Genomic DNA, 17,774 nt, shown 5'->3' on the forward strand with positions numbered 1-17,774 from the left:
GTTTAGTCTGCTAGATCTGATTTTAGGATTCATATTGAACAGTTTAATATGCTTCCTTCGTTGTTGCAAGATCTCTTTGGGATTTCAAGCATGTTACATTTGCACATATACAACTAACATTACTGTACTAAGAACAAATGCCTAGTAGTACTTCCTGCTCAGTTTTCTATCCCAACTAAATCTCAAGAGGTGTATGAAGAACAGGGCTTACACATCGAGAGCTGTGTTAGTTTCAGATTATCAGTCCCACCATATCTCCTCTTACAGAAGTTCGTACATCTCCCACTGGAAACAGGAAAATATAACCACTTCAACTCGGTGTTCCTCCTAGCCTTGTATTATTTCAGTTCTTGATTCAGAAATACACGGTAGTGTACTTCAAGAGTACAATGGGTTCAGATGGAGGGTATGAAAATGCATAATGAACTATTTCAAAAGCCCTAACCGGACACTGGAAGAAACATTAAAAAAAATGGGGCAGAGAAGTGCAACTAGCTTAAAGAAAGAATCAAATGGAAACCAAGAACTATACAGGAAGAACTGCTGCTGAGAAGGAAACAAAAAAATAGAGACTAACTTTACATTTATCCCCAGCCATCTAGGTCTATGGGGGAAAAAAACCCAAACCCAAACCAGAAAAACCCAAACAACATAAAAAGAACTGAGAATTACAAAGGAAAAGGAGGAGTAAGAAGGGAGATGAGATGAGATATGACAGAAGAAACTGAGGTAGTATCTACAGGAGGAAGAAAGAACACCCATAAGTGACAGCAAAATTCTATCAAAAAACTCATTAAGAATTATAGATTTTTTTCAATATATAAATTAGTTTATTTTCATTTAGATATAAAAGTTATAAATACAATTCATGTAAAACATTATCTGATAAAAGAGCACAGAATCAGTTAATCTGTCTGCACAATCTGACTGAGACCAGAGGCCCTGGCCCTGCTAGCATCATTTCATGTCAACCAATAGCTTGAAGAGCCACTGCTGACAAACCTAACTGAAAGGGTGAGTAAAGGGACGCTACAGTGGCCTTCTGAGCAGAGAGAAAATCATCTTGAATTCAAAGTTAGCGTTCTACCTTCAGGTCACCCCATACTAACATAAGGCAGTTTCTTTCACACAAACCTAGTCAGAAAAATAATCAGACAGGTAACAAACTGACTTAGTTTTCTAGATGGGCAAAGGGAATACAAAGCCACTGGCAAAGAACTCAGAAGAGCACAAATGGAAAACAAACGCTGTCAGGTCTTGACTCCAGCCTGATGAGTACATGAAGGCACAAAAAGAGATATAGGAGTCAAATTCTCTTCAGGACAGATCTGCTGATGAATTCATCTCAAGATAATGGCTCACCAGCTATACAGGCATCTGAGAGATGTGAGCTGGAGTTCTCAGCATCACTTCATAATTTGCAGTTAAATACAGAGTTTGCACATTATTACCATAGTTGGTTGGTTGGGTTTTTTTCCTCCTGGCAGCATCAGAAAACATCTTCACAAAGTTTCATTATTTTGAAAGAGCAAGTGATACCTACCACTTCAAAGACTCCAGAGCCCAAAAGCAATAAATCTGTCTCTCTGGAGCTTGAAACAGAGTTAGTCTGCTGACAGTAGCAATATCCAAAGATGGAGAACATCTATTCTTGTCTTCATAGAGGGATTAAGTTTTCTAGGATCATCATGAACATGCATAATGGCCACAAAACAGGAAAGATAGTAACTGTTCTCTGCTTTAGTACACATGTGCACACTATGAGGCTTACATGTCACAGAGTGCAGCAATTCACTCTGATGAATCAAGGCCATATGAATCAAGAAGCATTCCATGCTGTGACCTACAGTCCCCATACTGTATATCCAGCATTTAAAATGGAACACTGGAAGGGCACATTGCAAAGCCCTCTGATACATTATTTTTTTTAAACTTACTGATGCCTTTGAAAACACCTGTAATCTTCTTTTGAGGTAACTCCTTCTTATATTTAGGTTAAAATTATTTATATAAAAATCAACTTTTATATGTCATGACTTGAGATTAAAAAAAATAAACTCACTTATTCCTAAAAATGTAGCAAGTTTTACAAACAACAGACAAATTAAAAAATAATTCTGATCAGCATACAGCCTACACTAAATCAATCAGAACACTGCTTTTCAAGAATAGGACTGTATATTGTACAGTTACAATAGAATGGTTACAGTACCATACTATTGTATGTATTGTTACAATACTACCAAATTCTGCCAAATTCAGTCAGATTCTAACATCTGTTGAGTCTCATTTTTCACACTGTTAAGAATAACAGAGACAGTAATGGATATATCACCAACTAAAAAGTAAGCGTTTCAGATTTGGTTGTTCTTTATTTGGTAAAAAGACTATCAAGGGATATAGAGCAATTAGAATAATGAAAGGGAACTGGACTATCAGCCTTAACAGAGAATCATCCCACTGGGTAAGACAAAAGTGTTTTATTAGAGCCAATGTCTGTATTTGTTGAACATTATCTACAGTTGCACAAAGCCATAACCTGAGTCCTTTCCATGTCTGACTATTGTAACAGACAACAAAATGATACACATGCCAATAACTGTTCTCTTTTTTTGTGAATTCAGCTGAGCAGAAACTCTTTAATTCCTGATCAGGTCTGTAGCATCATCTCCAGGGGCACTGTGGAAGTCAAAGGTTATGTGAACATTAAACCATCATTTTTCTAATCCTGGCTGCAAGGGGTTCCAGTTACTGGAATTCCTTAGCCCGCTCACATGCAGCATCTGTTACAAGGATTCTGAAAGCAGAATCAACACTAATGTAAAAAGCATCACCTATATTTCTTATTCTTCCACAATGCATACAGAGACTGCTCAGTCTTAGGACAGTCACCTAAGATGTCAACTACTGTAATGCTCCAAGTCCTAGTATTTGCTTTCTAATAAGCCTGCAGATGTCTCTCCTCCAATTCCCTTCCATCCCCAATGTGCTTTTCATTACTCCATCTGGAACTCTTACAAGAAGATGCAGGGATGGGAGTGAGTTTCAAGTCTGTTGTCTCTCATTCACAGGCCAATTTACTATCGAAACTGGAGAGTCCAATAGCAAAGGCCTGAAGAGCACAGAGAGGATAATTATAGTCCAGAGTGAACACATCTTCTGCTACACGACCAAACTGCATCACAATGTAGTCAGCTGGGGAGAAAAAAAAAAAATAAAAACAAAACAAAACAAAACAAACAAACAACAACAAAATCAGAAATGAACAATTTCATAGCATAGCAAAGAAAAAACAAACCGCAACCAAAAAACCACAAATGTCAGTCCCAAATATATGTGGTTGGTGTTTCCATCCCTTCTCACCAGAGCTGGCCTTGTAATCTGTTCTCTAGAGTGACTATTATTCTAGAGATTATCTTTCTTCTCAGAACCAAAGCTTGAACCACTCTCTTTTGCTAGCCTGAAGATATTGTACAGTCCTTTCCTTTCAGGAAGCTTACATTTACCCTCTCTTTTGCTGCAGCTATGGACAGTAGTGTCTGCACCCACCCCATAATCTTCTTCACAGCTGAGAAATCCCCAGTAATCCTGAGCTCATTTTCTCCACCCAATCTCCCTTTTCCAGTAATAGTATCCTATTCCTTCCAAACCTCATGAAATAAAATAGGGTTGTCCCTGTTTGAATAAGCCACACACTCTCCACCAGACTCTTACGATCATTGTCATGCACAATCTGGAAGTTCTTCACCGAGGCCTGAGTGACTCTCCCATGGAAGTTCAAAACATAGGATTGAGTATCATCATTCCAGACTGGAGCCTTGTTGTGCAACTCAATGAGGTTCTCTAAATTTTTGTTTTGCCATTTTGACAGCAGACTCTCATGTTCCTGTTCAGAACAAATACATTTATCAGATTTGGAATGGCTCTGCTTTTGATTACTGCCTCTCTCATGTGTGTACTCTGTCACTTGAAGGTCATTCCCTGTTTAATGAAACACAATGACAACACTTAAGCACAGTCCTACTGAAAACTTCTTGCAATTACCAGGAAGATACATTAATGGATTCCCCATCCAAGCATTTCTTTCCACTCAATAAGCTATCACCATATTTCCACCCAAATAAGAAAAAAGAGCGAGAGAGAAGGATGTGTGCGTACAGGAAAGGGAGCAATTCACAGGCCAAAGGATGACTGTCACCCTGCTGGCAGGAATCCTTTCTGAGTCTCACAAGCTTTCTCTGATCCTGTTGGACCCAACTTTCATTTCTAACAACCTGAACTTTAAAAAAAAGAAAACGATCTACAATTAACTGCATAGTTCCAGGCCCTGGGGTGCTTCAGTAGAAAGTCCAAAGGCTGCAGCAGGCTGCATGTATGCCTTAAGTAGGTTAAACGAGTCTAGTAAGTGAAGCACAATATGAAAAGCAGAAGAATAAGAACAGAAATATACAAAAAGAAGGTAAAACAGCACAATAAAGTCAACAAACAATGAATTACAAAGAGCTGTAGTGAGTGAAATATATATTATTTAATTTTAGAAGTTCTGCAACAGATGAATTCCAATAATATATGCTAGAACTCCCAAGAAAAATAATCCAAACTGAAGTTATTTAATGGGAAAAAATTATCAGAAAACATATCCCTGTGGAGATCTGACTGATATGGCTATAGTAAATGTTTTTAGTATACAGATACAACACTGGATTTTTGAGGATAGCCTAAATAAAACCTAAGTAACCTCCAATCTGAACCATGACCAAACTCTGTAACTCACATTTCGTGGACGTATTGGAATTCGCTTGTGATTCATATTCATTCCTGGAATGATCACAGACATTTTTCTGGGACCCTTGAATCCTAACACATTGGTTTCCTGAAGGACAAAGAAAGACATTTTCAGTAAATGAGATACTTCATCTCAAAGAAGACAAAAAAACCGAACTTGAATCCACATTTATATTGTTTTTTAGAGATCTGCTAGCTACAACTGTAGTAGCAGTTATCTAAATGCAACTGTGTTTTAATCACTGAGAACAGCTTTCTGTTCTATTTTGAGAACAGTGTTAAGACACATAATATTGCCTAATTTAGAATTCATCAGTTATCCTAATGAAACATTTATAACAAAATCACAGAAGTGCAATTTCCAAGCATAATTTTGTGCATCTGAGGCAAAACCCAGCTAAAATCTTGCTTGTGAGGAAGCCTCAAATATGATGAAAGACACGTATCTTTGACGTGAGACTATGTTACCCATACATCACCATTTAGGCTAAAATGTTCCTGAAAAAGTGAACTACATTTTTCTTTAGGTGTTGTTATTTGTATTTAAGAGCATACCTACAACTTTCTCTCAAATCATGTTTTTTTATAAATTATTAAGAACAGACCCCAAAGGCACAGAGTTCAGCACCTGTCCAAGCTTCAATCTTAAGCAGATTTTTCCAGAGTACTGCAGGAGACTGCTCCAAGTGGATTGAATATAAAAAGCAAAGGAAAAAAAAGTCTTGACATTTCCAAGCCATACATTCAATAATATCAACCAAAATTCAAGGGCCCATTTTAAGTGTTCTGTAACAATGTTGGTGATAACTTTTAAAATTCCCAAAGGCCAACTAAAAAGTCAAAGCCTTTTGGAAGTACTGAACTGATTAATAAAGTGACACTGCTTCTCCTAACACGCTAATGCATTTTGCAGACACAGAACAGAGGTGTTTGGGTTGCAACCTCTACTATTTTGCTTCAGAAAATCTAGGGGCACATATGCGAATGAGAATACTGATTTTATTCATATATAAACTTCATTAACTTCTTGTATGTGAAAGTTCAGAGATCTGAAAAAACAACTTAATATTATCTGCTGTACTCATTTTAACAGCTTGCTGTGTAGAAGTAGGTGAGGAACTGAAGAATACTGTATACAAAGAAAATAACCTGACATGATACTGTTATGATAAATGATACTGCTAACAGACAGTGATTTTTTTCCCCAGGTGACATTATGATCAATGGGGGAAAAAAGAAAATGAAAATAAATAATCAAGATCATAGAATCATAGAATAGTTAGGGTTGGAAAGGACCTTAAGATCATCTAGTTCCAACCCCCCTGCCATAGGCAGGGACAATGCTCTGATAGGTTAATGTACCTTCACATTTCTGTGTCATAGCTGTGATAAAAGTAAAGAACCTTCCACTTCACTATCCATCATTTTGTAAAGAACCTCAAATTTTATTCAAACTTCAGGATTGGAACATGAAACAAACAATGTTCAAAGCCAGGCTGGACAGGACTTTGAGCAACCTGGTCTAGTGGAAGGTGTCCTTGCCCATGGCAGGGGCTGGAACTGGATAAGCTTTAAGGTCTCTTCCAACCCAAACCATTCTATGACTTTGTGATGAGAACCCTCACATAATTCTAGGGTATCTACAAGTGCTACCCTGAAGCCTAGACCAAGGTGATCCTCAAAACCAGAAGAAAGCATCTCTAGGACAGACAGCTACCAAATCATGATTTCCCCCAGAACCATATCCTCACTAATCACGAGCTGCTACTGAAATAATACCAGCTCCTTCCTATCCACCAAAATGCCTTTGGTTCTGCAAAACAAAAAGATAACTCTACTTCACAGGGTACTCCCAATTAATTCTTAGTGTCCACCAAATACCAGCTGGGCAAGAGGCAGTTCATGCTATGGCTGGCTCCACATAAAGGATGTGCTGACTGGCCACATGCCACACATCAGACAAGAAGGTTATCAGGGTGTTAGTTTGCATCTCTCTCCCTCCCTCCCCTGTCACTGATTTGTTTGGGGTTTTTTTCTTTTATTTTTTTCCATCAAGCTTATAAGAACTTATCTTTGAAGCCTCTGTCCCTTGTTGTATCTGGTTGAAATTGGTCAGTTGGTTCCAAACTTAAGTGGGGAAGGCTGCCAGGCAGCACGATTTTGTAAGCCCTGTTTCCTCTGTAACCAGGCAACAAAGAAGAAAGGGGCAAAAGGGGAGAGGCACTACTTACATAACAAATAGCTGCAAGTTCCTGTCTTGTATGAGCCTTTTCCACTAGACCTTGTGCCTTGAGGGGGCTAACTCCACGGTCATAGACTGTAAATTTTGTTCCCATGAGGTTTGATCTAATGACAGGTTATGGAAAGACAGAAAAAGACAGAGGCATCAGTGGAAAGTTTTGTTATCTTCTGAAGGTATTTGTACAGCACAGTGAAAACGCTCATCTCCTGCCATCTAAACCCTCCTATTGCCAGGTCAGTAAGGAGTGCCCACAGTAAGTTGGGCCTGAACATATCCTGGAAAAACATCAAGCCAGAATTCCTTACGTGAATTGCCATGGTGAGCGGTAACGCTGAAGAAAGGTTGCCAACTCAGGTGAATACAGATTACATTAAGCAAGATAATGCAAGTTCATTCTCTCTGAATTGACACCAGATTGTTATTCATATCCCCAACTCAACTAAAATGAAAATCTGATCTCTCTTGTCTGTAATTTTCACCTGTGGTTCTTACCTGAGTTTTCCAATGAAGCTTTCCCCTTCCCGGGATAAATCAGTTGGGTCAACTGATATGAGGTAATTGGATGTTTTGCTCTTTTTTCGTTTTCGCCCTGCAAGAAGGAATGTCTAAAAATACAAAACTTCAGTCAAGACTGGAGCTTTGTAAGAATGCAGAAGCATTGCTACGCATTGCTATCCAAACTGTTACCTCTCCATTTTTCACATCAATTCCCCTTTTTGTTCTGTACTGATATTACTGTCTCCACAATTCTGATATCTTCCACAAGTGCACACCCAGAAATCCTATTCCTCTGATCAGCTCACTCAACAGTGTAGATTTAATGAACTGTCTTTTCTAGTCCTCCCTCCTTTTCTGCAGAGCAGCTCCATCTCCCTGCTCCTCTTTACCCTTGACATTTTTATACTTTTTAAAATTTCATCTTTCATTGGATTATGGCTTTCCCTTCTTAGTGACTTGGCCTAATATGAGCTGTCCTCATTTACATGCTGGCTCTCCTCAGCTTCTGGTCTCTTACCAGAAGCTTTCCCTTACACAAAAAATATTCTGTGGTACGAATAAGATAGCCAAGATATTCTGCTGCTTCCAATACCTTTCTGTTGTCATCCCTTTCCAAATGCATGTAATAAGTAGGGAAGAGGCCCCGGTCCATTCCCTTCTTATCTCTAGTGATTCGACACTTGACTGTAATACCACGGGGTGCAGGGTGTAATGCAAAATCCTCCAAGTTCTCTACTTCTCCCAGCTGGGCATCTGCCGGAGGGGATGGACTACAGGAAGCACCTGTTTCCTGTGGGAAGAACCATCATATTAGCAAATTAATACAGATCAGAGGCTCTGGTATTCCCCAAGAAAAGAAAGGTCTTTTAAAACAGAAAGAACTCATGTCTCAAGAAGATATTTTGGGAAAAGGAAATTAAACGAGATACCACCCATATTTCTTGAAGAAAGTGGCTGCAGACTTTTACTCTGAGGAAAAATCAGCCCTCCAATGAGAGGGGAGAAAAAGGACCCATTAACCAGAGATGAGTGAATTGTGAAGAAGGGTTAAAACTGGGATGAGTCACTGCAAATATTCTAAGTAAAGAGCCTCTCTGCTCTTAGAACCTCACTCTGTGGGAAATCAGGCAGCATGATAAGCTGGACTGATGGATATTGCAGTAAAGACAGGCCAGGAATTTTGTGACTGAAATGAGCACTGAGATTATGTTGGTTCAGAACAGTAGCTGAAATAGAATAAGCTGATGGTGGAGCCATCTCAACTAAATGCTGGAAGAACCTTAGAACAGTGTATATACTCAGGATGCAAGTTATGGTCAGCGATAGAACTGGAATTCTAATGGAAATCTGGTATAAGTCATTAAATTTTTTCTTAGAAGTAGCTGAATCCTGTGTATTCCAGAACCCAGGAAATTCGTCCCTTGCTGAGCTTTGGAGTTGATGTTGGTGGTTTATTATACAGCTGGTAGGAAGTATGAGTGATTACAGACACACAGACACAGACAGACTTGAAATTCACTAGGGGCTCTCACCCTCCCCCGCTACAGCATCCCCTACCTGGTATCTCCAGTAGTTGGCAACCATAGTCCAGTCTCCCAAGTAGCCAACACCCAGATCTCTTGTACTACTCACCCACGCCCAGAATCATAGAATGGTTTGGGTTGGAAGGGACCTTAAAGCTCATCCAATTCCAACCCCTTCCACCACCATGGGCAGAGCCACCTCACACTAGACTACGCTGCTCCAAGCCCCATCCAGCCTGGCCTTGAACACTGCCAGGGATGGGGCAGCCGCAGCTTCTCTGAGCAACCTGTGCCGATGCCTCATCACCTTCATCCTAAAGAATTTCCTCCTAAAGTCTAATCTAAATCTACCCTCTTTCAGTTTAAAACCATTCCCCCTTGACTATTCAACTCACTATTTTAGGATATAACTGATATTTTATGACTTCATATTCCATTTATTCAAACTTACTTGAAAGCAAAATAAAGTCTGAACAATTCAGAGGAACAGTTAAAAATATTTTTTGTGCATGTTTATAATTTATAATTTCTATAATAAAATTTATAATGTATAATTTAAATGTAATATTAATTTCTCCTTACACTTCCCTGAGAGATCATTACAAATACATTTTTCACCCCCCAGCACCATCTACGTTTGTATTTTGATATGAAATAGACCTACACCTACTGAAAGCCAGAAATAACTTGACCAGCCTAAGAACGTATGAGAAGGCCCATTATTCTCTAGAGTACAGAACTTTGACAGCAAATAAAGCTCTAGCATATTAGCTGAAAATGCCTAAGTAATTTTTATGAGCATACAGTATTTTTTCCAGAGGAATCCTAGAGGAGTCCTAGCATGTATTTACTGCCAAAAAATAACTTCACAAACAAGTAACAATAATAGGGACAAAACATAAGTTTACATATATTTAAGACAAGTATACTTCGAGAACATCTTAGAAGATAGTTCCAAGTCAAATGCAAGAAAAGGCCCAGCTTCAAGTACTCCAAAGCAACTTCTTAAACATGCTTGATCAGATTTTATTGTCATTTTGCAATTCTTGCAACATTAAATCTTGCTTAACTTTATAAACTGAATAGCACATTATTATTTTTATATTATTCTTAGAAGTTAACCTTAAATATGTGACCACTGCACTGGATCAGAAACAGAGGTGGATACAAGCACACATTTCACTATTAGCATTATGTAGGAAACTCTCTTACTGTTAAGATGAAAAAGCTGTTTATGCCACACAAGGGATAATTTACTGCATTAAATACTGCAGCCAGAAAAGTTACTTGCTATGAAGCACTTGACTAGCATTTTGAGAGCAGCCTAAAGGCATCAGTTATTGAAATCCAAAAGATTTGGAAGACATACATCTAACACTTCTGAACAATTAAGATCTCCTACCCACACAACAAGTTTTCAAATTGCTAGCACATTTTGCACAGAGAGGAGATCACAGTATCACAGTATGCTAGAGATTGGAAGGGACCTCAAAAGATCATCTAGTCCAATCCCCCTGCCAGAGCAGGAACACCTAGATGAGGTTACATAGGAATGTGTCCAGGCGGGTTTTGAATGTCTCCAGAGAAGGAGACTCCACAACCTCCCTGGGCAGCCTGTTCCAATGTTCTGTCACCCTCACTGAGAAGAAGTTTCTTCTCAAGTTTAAGTGGAACCTCTTGTGTTCCAGTTTATACCCATTACCCCTTGTCCTATCATTGTTTGCCACTGAGAAGAGCCTGGCTCCATCCTCGTGACACTCCCCCTTCATATATTTATATACACTAATAAGGTCCCCCCGCAGTCTCCTCTTCTCCAAACTATAGAGACCCAGCTCCCTCAGCCTTTCCTCATAAGGGAGATGCTCCACTCCCTTAATCATCTTAGTTGCCCTGCGCTGGACTCTCTCCAGCAGGTCCCTGTCCTTCTTGAACTGAGGGGCTCAGAACTGGACACAATATTCCAGATGCGGTCTCACCAGGGCAGAGTAGAGGGGAAGGAGGACCTCTCTCGACCTACTGACCACCCCCCTTTTAATACACCCCAGGATGCCATTGGCCTTCTTGGCCACAAGGGCACAGTGTTGGCTCATGGTCATCCTGCTGTCCACTAGGACCCTCAGGTCCCTCTCCCCTATACTGCTCTCTAACAGGTCGTTCCCCAACCTATATTGGAACCTGGGGTTGTTCCTGCCCAGATGCAGGACTCTACACTTTCCCTTGTTATATTTCATCAAGTTTCTCCCTGCCCAACTCTCCAGCCTGTCCAGGTCTCTCTGGATGGCAGCACAGCCTTCTGGCGTGTCAGCCACTCCTCCCAGCTTAGTGTCATCAGCAAACTTGCTGATAGTACACTCAATTCCTTCATCTAAATCATTGATGAATATATTAAATAATACTGGTCCCAGTAGTGACCCTTGAGGCACCCCACTAGATACAGGCCTCCAACTAGACTTCGCCCCATAGACTACAACTCTCTGGCTTCTCTCCTTCAGCCAGTTCGCAGTCCACCTCACTACCTGATCATCCAGACCACACTTCCTCAGTTTAGCTATGAGGATGCTGTGGGAGACTGTGTCAAATGCTTTGCTGAAGTCAAGGTAGACCACGTCCACCGCTCTGCCATCATCCATCCACCGTGTTATTTCCTTGTAAAATGCTATGAGGTTGATCAAGCATGACTTCCCCTTGGTAAAGCCATGTTGACTGCCCCTCATAACCCTCTTATCCTTGACATGCCTTAAGATGGCATCAAGGATAAGGTGTTCTATCACTTTCCCAGGGATGGAGGTGAGGCTGACCGGTCTATAGTTACCTGGGTCCTCCTCCTTCTTGCCCTTTTTGAAGACTGGAGTGACATTTGCTTTCCTCCAGTCCTCAGGCATCTCTCCCGTTTCCCAAGACTTGGTAAAGATGATGGAGAGTGGTCTAGCAATGACTTCCGCCAGTTCCCTCAGCACCCGCGGGTGCATCCCATCTGGACCCATGGATTTATGGATGTCCAGATTGCTCAACTGGTCTCTAACCCATTCCTCATCGACTAACGCAAACTGCTCCGTTGACCTGAGGTCACAGGGGTACAGGGCTCTTCAGGACTGCCTCCGGCAGAGTAGACTGAGACAAAGAAGGCATTCAATAACTCTGCCATCTCAGTATCTTCTGTCACCAGGGCACCCATCCCATTCATCAGTGGGCCTACCTTGCCTCTGGTGTTAGTTTTATCTGCCATGTATTTGAAAAAGCTCTTTCTGCTGTCCTTGACCCCTCTTGCCAGATTTAATTCTAAGGAGGCCTTAGCCATCCTAGCTGCCTTCCTACATCCTCTAGCAGCAGCCTTATATTCCTCCCAAGTGGCCAGCCCCTCCTTCCATGACCTGTAAACTCTCCTCTTCCACTTGAGCATACCCAGCAGTTCCTTATTTAGCCACACAGGTCTCCTGGTCCTCTTCCTTGACTTCCTACGTGTCAGGATGCTCTGCTCTTGAGCTCGGAATAAGCAATCCTTGAATGCCAACCAACTATCTTGGGCCCCTTTACCTTCAAGCAGCCTTGCCCATGGGATTTCCCCTAGCAATTGCTTGAAAAGGCCAAAGTTTGCCCTGCTAAAGTCCAAGGTACTTGCTATTGTACTGGTCCTACCAAGTGAAGTGTTAATCCTTAATTAAATAATACTTTAAGCTCTATCACACTAAATATTAATATTTAATCTATATTATAATCTTCAGAATTTCTTCATTCTACTTTGCCACACACATATACTCACACGGGACTTTTGAACAGTAGCATGGACTTTTAAGCCTGCCCAACATCCATGCCCAAACCCTGTGCCCTTCATCTCATCACTAGCTCAAACCCTGGTTCTTCCCAGATCTCTTCAACTCACTGGCTACTACAGCATATAGTTTGTCAGCATATGTATGCATACATGTATGCATCTCTATCACACACACGAGAGCACATTCATACAGGAAACAGCATGACAGGAGTACACGGGGCTTCGTACGTACAGGTATGTACAGTACAGGGCACATGGCTTCGACAGATAAGCATACTGTCTTGCAGCTGCTTACATGCATCTGGTGCCTTTTACTCCCTTTAGTCTGTATTTTCCCATGCTTATGACTTCCTGATCCACCTTATCCCCGTTCTTTTTCCTCTTCCCTTCCCCTAATCAGCCATGAAAGGTTTCTTCCAATCTCAAAATTTCTGTTCCCTCCCAAAATTCTGTTCCCTCTTACACTCCACAATAAATACTATAAACCTTCAGGCAGTAATCCCTCTTAATTTTGCATGACATTTCAGAGTTTCTCTGAGTCATCTTGGTGGCTTTTACACCAGAGACAATGGCTTAATCTGTCTCCTTTGAGAATCATAGGAGTAGCTGACTCACTGCGTTCCCATCTTCACTGATTAGGCTACTCGGGATCCTCGGCCCACCACTGTTCCTTCTTTAATCATTAGTCTTTGTGTTTAACTCAATGGCTTTTCAGTCAGATAACCTGACAATCATGACTTTCCTCTGCCTTCAGGGATTAATATGCTAGCTACTGTAGTTGCAGCTACTATATTTTAACCCAGTGCTCAAGGGGTTAATACTAAAATCAAGCATGTGCCCAGCCCTTATCAGAAAGCAATTTCAAGACACTTACTGTGAAAGATTTCACGCTGGTTGCAGAGCTAGGCCTCTCAGTTTCAGGATATGGTGAATGAGAAGCTGGTCTCTTACTAGCTTCTTCCTCTTCTCCATCCTCCTCATCAAAATTCAAACTGCCTGAAATTCCTGTCAAAATAAAGCAAGTAACCTCTGAAAGGAGATGTCATGAGTTCGTGGCATCACTAATTCATACATGACATTTGCATGGCTAGTCACTCTTTTAATTAATTTCAGTTGATTTAATTAAAATCAACTCCTGATTTTCCTCATGTGCCATATTGCTTCCCAGGACTTTTACTTCAAAACCCTAGTGACATTTTGCGGCTGTCATCTTGCAGATGATTAAACAGCTGTCAGGCTTTTATAAATACTTATTTAAACGACATTAAGTGACGTAGCATACTGCTTAATATACATTGTCATTGAGTTAATTTTGCCTATTTTCACATAAAAAAGCCCTCCATGTCTTAAAAAACAAAGGAAATCCAGATCAATATGCTGACACCTCCACTGTAAACTGGACTCTGTACAGCTTATATTCTTTACCATTTCCCCTTACTCTTATACACACTGAAATGGAGTAGGATAATTTTTCTATAAAAGCCCCTCCTATTCTTACATCAGTAGCAATAACTCATGTCTCATGAATACTATTGATGATTTTGTTTTTTAAAACAGAAGTGCAGTCTGAGTAGTTCCAGGACTTACTTAATCTTAACCTAGTTACAGCTATGTAGAGATGACTGTAGGTATGTATCTAAAATAACTCCAGATAAAAACATTTGAAAGAATGTTTATGTGTACAGAAGCACACATAACTGCTTGGTGTTTACTTGGAACTGCGTAATTTTATTCTGAGATTCCATTCTTTAATTTGGCTGTAGAATGGAGAGCACATAAAGCCCTATAGAAAATAAACACAATGAATTATTTTCCAAGAGCAAATATTATAACACTACTCCAACATGGCACTCTTGGAAGTTCTTTATCTCAGGTGAAATAGAAAAATGTAGTCTTAACAACTTGTCAGTAAGCTTCACAAAGCACATTTGGAAAGAGGAAAGGCGTTAACCCTAGTACTCTGGCCAATTTCAAAATTTACTGTTTATATTCTATCTCTACTAATTTTCCCTGAATTTTCTGGATATTCTCTCGTACTTCCTTTCCTAACTCTTGCATAATGTTCCTATCCATAGGTAAGAAGCTGTTGCATCTGACAACTGAATGGATGTATTTCTAGATATGGTAGTACCTCAATACATAAACTGTACTGGAAACATTCTGGGAGACATGCTCAGTGAAATAAAAATAAGCTGTGCACTATATTAAACACTAGCCATTATTCTGCTGCAAAGTGCTTAGGCTGCATTCAACAAAAAAAGTTTCCTGTGGTACTGGAAGACAGAGATGGACACTCCACTGGGAAACTACTGAATGGGATATAGCTATTGAATACAAAACTCTAAACCTGTTGATTATGACAGCTTCTGACTCAGGAAAAACACCTTTCCTGGTGTTTTTCAGAGCCCTGAAAAAGATCTTTGCCTATTATCAACTCTTAATGCCCATCAATTCTTAATGTCAAGTTAACGCCCATTATATTACCTCGTTTCTGTAAGATTTCTTGCAGATCTGGCTTGCCTGCTGTGTCTGTTAGAGCCTCTCCATCATTTTCCTGATCTGCATTGTCTTCTGTTTTGGAAGATCCAGCAGAGAGAGTTTGGAGCTTGGCCCCCAAATCTTGCACTTCTGATTTCAGGAAAGCAGCTGGTCCATCAATACCTGCAGGCCAAAACAGAACAGAATGCTAAAGTCTATTTTTGTGGCTAAAGACACATCCCAGGATGGTTGTTCTTTACATCTTCCTTGCTCAAGCATCCCTTTAAAGTACTGATGTCTTCTTGTTCGATTTTGATCAGAAAACTTGGAAGGATCCAGGCCTGACTCTGGTAGAGACAGCCTATTACTTTAAACATCCCAGGCATCAGCTTCTCTATTTATAAATATAGTCATTGTATCTACTTTTTTACAAGGGCTTAAGCAGTTAAAATGAGCTGTATTTGTCATGTACATTGATATATTTTAATTTATTTATGAGCAATTACTCTATTTTCTTTTCCTTCATGTTCCTCATTTGCTCCTAAACTACAAAGTAAGCGCTTTACAGTGCACACTGCAAGTAAATTTGATAAAATTATCTACAGGCACAGGCAATAAAAAATATAAACAGATGCCCTCTTTTTGGTAGAAAACAAATTTCCACATTTAAGCATGCAATACAGCTGTGCTCTCTCCATAACTGGTGGAGACATCTTGATGTCAGCGTCTGGCCTTAACACGTTTATGTGGCACACTATACAACTGTAGTTCCAGCTTTGGATTTCTTGCTTTCCCACTGTTTTCTTTCTTAAAACTTTACTGCTTTATCTAATCATCAGATTTCTGACATGTTTACTCCTGTTATCACTTCTTAACAGAATTTGTTTGTACTGACAAAGCTTCAGAATGATAGAAGCTAGTGAAGGAGCAGTTTTTATTTTTCTTTCTTGTAGTTTCAGTACCACTGAAGTTTCCTAACTTAGAAATTATATCAATCTTTTTGACTTGAAGTGTCTTTGAACAGCACCTCTCTCCCACCTGATTTTAATTACATAAATGCTACCATCCATCATCACTTTCCTCCCCATCCTATGATCCTGAAAGACACCTGGAGAACAGAACATGAAAATCATTCAAATAATTTTTACATTTGTTTTCACCTCATGTCCTGCCTCCTCTAAGTCTTATCTCTCAATATAAGATAGGATAGGATAACGTGTTTCCGAATGTGGTCTTCAAGCCAAGTAACACTGGTTTGTTTGGGTTTTTAAAATTCTACTCTATACATTAATTCCCTATTAATAAAACTGTGGTATTTTAACATCCTGCAGTAACATGCATCTCTAAGCCTTCGGATATTTCCTGTTACTTTCTTGATAGTCTGTTGTGATCCATGCTCTCAAACTACACTTCCACTGGAATATACAGATTTCATTGCTGCTCTTTTTTCTTCCCTGTGACATGGAAAACTTAAGGCTCTCGATACTGTACTTCTTTTCACTCTTAACAGAATGGTTTCTATTTAACTGTAATGTTTGAAGATCACTAAGTTACTGCCGTTGGCTCTGATGTCACTTAGTGCTTGTGACTTTCTGGACCACTATAGCTCGCTTGTCATGTTTCAGTTGTCTCCCCAAAGCCCACAGAAAACAACAGATAAGATAAAACCCAGAAAAAACCTAATTCAGTATTCATAAGAATTTTGTTTTGCTCTTGTCTACTTTATCATTCAGTCATATGCAATCTTTAGATGGAGTATACTATGATGAAAAGTACAGGCTGCCACTACCGGATTATTTCTTTTTATTTTTATCCTACAGCTTTATAGGACTTTCTTACATTGGATTTGTATCTCCCTACCCTTATAGAAGTTCCTAACCTATTTCTGCAATTCTTCTTAGTCTAACACAAGGTAGATGTTCTTCAAAGGCACATGAAGATTCTCAGCTATCACAAAATTCAAGGTAAGGTTTTTGGTTTATTGCTCAACCATACTGTACTACAGGGTTTTTTTTGTACATATAAAGGTATGTAATCAATCTCGTTTATCACTTGACCACTGTCACAGCAATGCAGTGCTCATCTGCGACATAATCTGCATGCACTGGCATTTTTGGGAACATTGTTGCAATCAGGTTGATTACCTACCATGTAAAATAACATCACTGTGGAAAGGTGCAGGAGGTTTTACTAAAGGAGTCTGCTCCTCATACCCTTTGGGCTTCGACCTATGCAGCTTTGCCTCAGGATTTGGCTGTACCATCAAAGGATCAAGACGTTTCTTCCTCTGCTTCTTCTCTAAAAGAGCTCTCTGTGAAATAAAGAAAAAGCATGACATAAAGACCACATTCAGAGAGGCAGAAATCATGCCTCAGCTATTGGTGATAACATGCCACTGATCAGGGTCTCCAATACACCTGAAATACTCTTGTAATCTCTTACAAAAATCCCAGACATATATCACTTTGTCTTTGGA

General features: G+C 39.8%; 1 protein-coding gene across 1 annotated transcript in view; it reads right to left on the reverse strand.

Moving 5' to 3' along the window:
- Positions 1–1,011: 1,011 nt before the first annotated feature.
- TULP3 (TUB like protein 3) overlaps positions 1,012–17,774 on the reverse strand; it is a gene marked incomplete at its 5' end in the record, with an annotated part of 31,518 nt that continues 14,755 nt past the window's right edge. The window contains 9 exons of the mRNA XM_080628941.1: positions 1,012–3,195; positions 3,715–3,886; positions 4,775–4,873; positions 7,017–7,131; positions 7,520–7,632; positions 8,118–8,315; positions 13,695–13,825; positions 15,305–15,481; positions 17,447–17,609. Of these exons, the coding sequence (XP_080485067.1) occupies positions 3,062–3,195; positions 3,715–3,886; positions 4,775–4,873; positions 7,017–7,131; positions 7,520–7,632; positions 8,118–8,315; positions 13,695–13,825; positions 15,305–15,481; positions 17,447–17,609 (1,302 nt within the window). The 3' untranslated portion in view covers positions 1,012–3,061. The remainder of the gene's footprint in view (positions 3,196–3,714; positions 3,887–4,774; positions 4,874–7,016; positions 7,132–7,519; positions 7,633–8,117; positions 8,316–13,694; positions 13,826–15,304; positions 15,482–17,446; positions 17,610–17,774) is intronic.

Source organism: Psittacula echo (assembly GCF_963264785.1).
Source record: "Psittacula echo genome assembly, chromosome: 1".
Classification (NCBI taxonomy): domain Eukaryota; kingdom Metazoa; phylum Chordata; class Aves; order Psittaciformes; family Psittacidae; genus Psittacula; species Psittacula echo.